Raw genomic sequence first — 6398 nt, 5'->3', positions numbered from 1 at the left:
TCCTATCATGACATGACAACACCCATTCTCCCTATTCGGACCAGACTTAAAAAGACGAATTTGCCCCTTATATTAAACATAAATTGGTTGATTAAGTTTTACGGTAAGATTTGACCGACAATTTGGCGGAGTGACCAAAATTAATAAAAATTGAATAGTTAATATACTAATTATTCTGTGTATTATAAATATGAATTCTGCACCTTATAAATTCAAATTCTGTGTATTAGATCATGGTCACTGTGATCCACCATAAAACGATTGCTCTCATTGTCATGTGAAACACTCGAAGAGAGGCTTTGTTCTTCTACTAGTATAAAAAGGAGGTGAAGTTGCATAAAGCCCATACCCCAAAATCGTACATTAATCTTCTTCCCTCAACTATACAAAAAACCATGGCTAGCAACAACTTTTCTTTAATTTTCTCACTTCTCATCATCGGTGCCGTTCTCTGCTCCACTACTACAGTTGTCGTCGGCACTCCCCCTGGTCCTCGGGGTAAGCACTATTTAATCCCGTTTTAGATAGTTAAACCTGCCAATCAACCAAATACACCATATACAAGATGAAAGGAATAATATGTAATTTTTTGTAGGAGGTGCACCTTTTCCGCCTATTCATAATCCAGTAGGAACCCCGCCACAGCTCAACAAGGTGGCAGGCCGCCGTGGATTACTAAGTGGTATGCTTGTCAACAATCAACATCTCATTTAATAACTGCATATATATATATATATATATATATATATATTTCTATTCAAATGTGGCCGCGCCTTCCCGTGAGGTCGATGTGGTTTACACTACTCAATGTTAAAAAATGCACCACAATGAAAATACATAAAAACACCTCAGAACTCTCCTGTTTCTAATTGTGCATTTCTGAACACTGTGTGGTGTATTTTTCATACCTAGTGGTGTGTTTTTTGTGATGTGTACCTAATAGTGCATATTTTTGTGATGTATTTCTTAACATTGAATGGTGCATTTTTTAACATTAAATAGTGTAAACCGCACCGGAAGACGCGGCTACACCTGAACTCTAATATATATATATATATATATATATATATATATATATATATATATATATATATATATATATATATATATATATGTAAAAGCTATCACAACCTTTAATTTTAGCAGAAATAATATATAGTTTTATATAATTTTTTTCAGATTGTGATTAGTTCTTAACTTTCTTCTACCGACTTATTCTCATATGATCCAATACCTATATATATATATATGTATATATATATATATATATATATATATATATATATATATATATATATATATATATATATCTGTGTGTGTGTGTGTGTGTGTTTCAATAAATTTGTTATATTTACACTTATTATTTCCAACATTTTTCTTAATTTGTTCTTTTCCTGTTTTCCATTTTCCATTTTGTGCAACGCAGTTCCTGGCGCTAGCCCTAACACTGATTCACTTGCAAGCCCGAATAATAATCTAGTACAAGTTCCGACGCCACCCTCCCCCAAGTCGCCAAACTCGCCGGCCCATGGATCACCAAAAGCCGGTATACCGACTCCACCCTCCCCCAAGTCGCCAAACTCGCCAGCCCATGGATCACCAAAAGGCGGTATATATCTCAACAATTAATAAATGCATACCAATATATATATATATATATATATATATATATATATATATATATATATATATATATATATATATATATATATATATATATATATATATATATATATATATATATATATANATATATATATATATATATATATATATATATATATATATATATATATATATACATATACATATACTAGTATTTTATACGCGCGATGCGCGAAAACTTATGCCCAATATTAAAATATTAATAAATACAAATAATTAAAATGTATAATTCAAATTATATATACACAAATAATATATGTATTTTGTACACACATATATGATTTACCATTAATAGAAATTTAATTAAAATATAATAAATCATTTAATTAATTATATAATAATTTTAATAAAATGACAATTAAAGAATAGGAAAAAGATATGATAGATATAGGTGTATGGTAATAATGATGGAGTTAAAAGTAACGGTGTTATAACGGTGTAAGGGTAGTTTTGTATAACAAGAATGTAGTAAGGACAATTTTGTCTAATAACATTGAAGTGTACAACATTTAAAGTAAAATGTACACATTTATTAGCATCCAAAAAGAGGGACATAAATCAAGGATATAACCTTGATTGAGACTTATTATGTTTTTAGATATGTGTGTGTGTGTTTCAATAAATTTGTTATATTTACATTTATTATTTCCAACATTTTTCTTAATTTGTTCTTTTCCTGTCTTCCATTTTCCATTTTGTGCAACGTAGTTCCTGGCGCTAGCCCTAACACTGATTCACTTGCAAGCCCGTATAATAATCTAGTACAAGTTCCGACGCCACCCTCCCCCAAGTCGCCAAACTCGCCATCCCATGGATCACCAAAAGGCGGTATATATCTCAACAATTAATAAAAGCATACCCATATATATATATATATATATATATATATATATATAGGGGCGCTCTATTGAGAATAGGTGCCCAGGAGAGAAATAGTAACGATCCAAAGCCCTCCACGTGTTCAGATCAACGAATCATATGTAATTTTTTTTAAAAAAAGACGCGTGAAATTTTCGTAAATAATTCGAACTTTTGTGCGAGTAAATGTGTTATAAGTGCAAGCAGTTGGTGCACATTTGCAAGTAAAAAGTGCAAGTAAAATCACTTACAAGGGCAAGTAATTTAGCTTGTTAACATTCGTGAACTTAGGTACAACTAATTATATCATTAGGTGCAACTAGTTATAACGTTAGGTGCACGTAGTATTGATGCTCAATGTACATTTTACTTGCACATGTAATACATTTTACATGCACCTGTGCCCCTATTTTCACTTACAATGCAATTAATTTACCTTGTTAACATTTATGCACTTAAGTGTACCTAGTTATAACCTTGTTAACATTTATGCACTTGTGCACCTAAATAAATTTGTTAAATTTACACTTATTATTTCCAAAATTTTTCTTAATTTGATATTTTACTGTCTTCCATTTTCCATTTTGTGCAACGCAGTTCCTGGTGCTAGCCCAAACACTAATTCACTTGCAAGCCCGTATAATAATCTAGTAGAAGTTCCGGCGACACCCTCCAAGTCGCCAGTCCATGGATCACCAAAAGGCGGTATATATCTCAACAATTAATATCTCATTTAATTAATAAATGTTTTGAATATTACGGACTCTATTATAATTCAATATATATTTATAACTGTTAATATAGCCTCCACTGAGGTTCGAACTCCCATATAAGGGAGCAACTTGTTGCCACTGGATCTTATTCCCTAATAAAATAAGAGTTCCATTCCCTTCCTCTTCAACTGCTTCCCCAACCATTAATAATCATTCTTGCCCGTAAGGCAGCCCAAGTGGTAAGAGAGTTACACCTGCAGCCGAGAGGTCGTGGGTTCGAACCTCAAGCCCTTGGGTTTGAGCCGGTCAGCTATGGGTAACCTAGGCTGGTTTACCTTCTTGTGGTCCTATGCTGGCTAGGTGGTACCCTGGGAACCAAACGCACCCTTAATTTATATAGAAAAAAGTAATTAAATTAAGAGTTTTAGAGGTTGTAATTACTATATTCAAACTTGGAATTTCTAATTCATTGATTCACTTGTGCAGCACCACCTCGCGCTTGAGCGGCGCCACAAAAGTGAAGTAGAGAAGCAGTAAATAAATAAGCAGCCCTTTAATTTGCAGACTACTTCACAGCTGGAAGGATTTACTACTAATCATTATGAAATATTTCCAGTTCATCCATCTATCTGCACTCAGTGTATATATAATAAATGTATGCATATGCATGTGGTGTTGTACTTTGGGGAAAAGAAAACAAATGTAATCCTACGTGTGTAATTTGATTATATTAATGAAAAAAAAATGATGGGGTTGCTTTCAATTATTGATGAGGAACTTGAGCTCATAATGTTAGCAATAATATGTTGCCCAACATTGAACCAAAGAGAACATAATCGGGGTGTTTGATAAATACGCCGTAGCTGATAGCAGTTAGCTGATTGGGTTAGTAGGTTTAATTAGTTAATAACATTAGTTGATTGTAAAAAGTTGTTTGGAGTAATAAGATGTTAAAAAAACTAATTTAATCAGTTTAACCAAGTCAAACAGCTATTAGTGATCAAATAAGCCAAAATTATATGATAAACTAAGGGTGTGTTTGGTTCGCGCATGGGAATCGGAATCGGAATGGGTATCAAATACTTGGTAAGGGTAATGGGTTTTGGTGAAAGTATTTAGCATGTTTGGTAGTTGGGTGGAATGAGAATGATTATTAATAGTTGGGGAAGAAATGAGGAAGGGAAATGAAGCCCTTATTTAATAAGGGTATGAGTTTTCTCATTAATGAGGTATTCCAAATCTATAGTAACATTCTCAAAACCTATCAACCAAACACTAGCAATCACTTTCATACACATTCCTTATGCCTAAACCCACCAACCAAACACACCCTAGTTATGTTATCAAATAGGACATGTTCGATTTTATCAATCACTTTCGAGTTCAGAAATGCACATATTAAGACAATAGATGATTGGAGTATTGTTCACTAGAAAACCAATTTATATAATTAATTACTAAAATTCTAATATTTTAAACCTTATTTAAAAAAAAAACATTATTGATTTATATTTTTACCAATGTTAAAAATTTGACGGAGGACAAACAAAAATTTGATAAACTAAGCATGTGATGTAGTCATTTTAATTAATAGTTGAGGACCATGGTTGGCAGTGTCATAATACTCAAATTACCATTAGCGGTATTAATTCAATAATTTGTCTTATATAACCCAATGGGGTAGCTCAAGTGGCAAGTGAGCTCTCTTTGTAGAAAAGAATTCTGAGAGAACCTGGATTTGATTCCTACAAGTGACGATTCCCATTTGGGCATTGAATAAATTATCAAAGGATCAGAGTAGATGAGAGGATTTGAGTTATTCATTGTGTGTGTGGAATGACCCCTTCTTTCTCCTGAAAGGTTAGGACCTTTATATAGGTGTAGACACCAATCTTTCAAGAATAAAATATTTTTCAAGGGTCATTTGATCTTGACCCGATACAGAGCAGATACACCGAACATATAGAGAACTATACCAATAACTCCTATCAATACTATTTAAAAATAAATTTTACAAAATATTTTACGTTAAGGCCCAAACTTTGAGAAAAAAAAAACCATGCTTTATATTTAATCTAGCCCATTGTAATAATATGGACTATTCTGATATTAAACTATAACCCAATACTAATTTGGGCCAAATATGATCTGACCAATTAACCCAAATCCAACCCAGTTGTTATGCCGTGGGCAAGGTGGACCTGGGTCCAGTACGACGCCGTTTCACAAATTTTTTAAAAATAAAAATAAAAAATAAAAAATTAACGGCGTTAACGGCTCATTATCGCAACAGAACACAAACTCTACCTTCACAGACCCTATACTCCATATTTATAATTTGAAAACTCCACATTCACACATTATAGGGCTATATGTTTAGTAGCTATATTACCACTATTATGCATTTACACATTCAAAACTCTATATTCACAGGTCCTATACTTCACATTCACAAGTTGAGAACTCCACATTTACACATTACAGGGCTACAAGTTGCTAGAACTTCTTAACTCTATTTCAGATTCACACATGCATAACTCTACATTCACGATTTCTATACTCCATATTCACAATTTGAAACCTCCACATTCACACATTTCATGGCAGCTAGAACTCTCTGTTAACTTTAATACAGATTTACACATTCATAACTCTACATTCACAAATTCTATACTCCATATTCACAATTTGAAACCTCCACATTCACACATTTCAGGGCTATATGTTTAGTAATTTTTTTTTAAAAAAAATAGTGAAACGGCCTCGTATTGAACCCAGGTCTACCTTACAAGGTGGAGCTGGGTCCACGGCATAATTTGTCAATCCAACCACCCCGTCCTATAAATGCTATAACTCACCCGTTTCATTTAGATATGTGCAAATTTTTTGCAACTCAATACTGTTATTTTAAAGATTAAAGTATTTTAGCAGAAATTGTTCGTTCTTGGTTTTGAAGTGTTCTCCATTGGTTCGATTTTTACGGTATTTTAGGCCAAAAGTGCCAACTTGGGCAAAGGCAGTTTTTAGTATTTACTATCCATATTTTCACCCAAAAATGTTATGCAGTATCACCATTGATGACTGAACTTAATTGCACTGAAGGACATGCAATTTGTATGATTCTGGTATGGATTTTCAAAGATTCTTCTACCAGATATGTTC

At 32.8% G+C, this 6398-nt stretch overlaps 1 protein-coding gene across 2 annotated transcripts; it reads left to right on the top strand.

Annotated features, from left to right (window-relative positions):
- Positions 1-336: 336 nt before the first annotated feature.
- Positions 337-3999, top strand: LOC116005266 (vegetative cell wall protein gp1-like). Of its 2 annotated transcripts, XM_031245527.1 has the most exons (6): positions 337-498; positions 596-682; positions 1427-1609; positions 2374-2493; positions 3121-3228; positions 3723-3999. In XM_031245527.1, the coding sequence occupies exons 1-6, from the start codon at positions 396-398 to the stop codon at positions 3737-3739; spliced, it is 618 nt and encodes a 205-aa protein (XP_031101387.1). In that variant the 5' UTR covers positions 337-395; the 3' UTR covers positions 3740-3999. The 2 variants fall into 2 exon arrangements, with proteins under 2 accessions (XP_031101387.1, XP_031101388.1); XM_031245528.1 differs by lacking the exon at positions 2374-2493 and having other exon boundaries at positions 338-498.
- Positions 4000-6398: the final 2399 nt, after the last annotated feature.

This window comes from Ipomoea triloba, chromosome 14 (assembly GCF_003576645.1).
Source record: "Ipomoea triloba cultivar NCNSP0323 chromosome 14, ASM357664v1".
Lineage (NCBI taxonomy): Eukaryota > Viridiplantae > Streptophyta > Magnoliopsida > Solanales > Convolvulaceae > Ipomoea > Ipomoea triloba.
This window is presented reverse-complemented; position numbering and strand designations above follow the sequence as displayed.

What these genes read in the sequence shown, in the direction of transcription:
- LOC116005266 (XM_031245527.1), top strand. Translation starts at nt 396, where the DNA reads ATGGCTAGCAACAACTTTTCTTTAATTTTCTCACTTCTCATCATCGGT. An exon ending in CACTCCCCCTGGTCCTCGGG is followed by an intron (nt 499 to 595) that starts GTAAGCACTATT and finishes AATTTTTTGTAG; the next exon opens with GAGGTGCACCTTTTCCGCCT. An exon ending in CCATGGATCACCAAAAGGCG is followed by an intron (nt 2,494 to 3,120) that starts GTATATATCTCA and finishes TGTGCAACGCAG; the next exon opens with TTCCTGGTGCTAGCCCAAAC.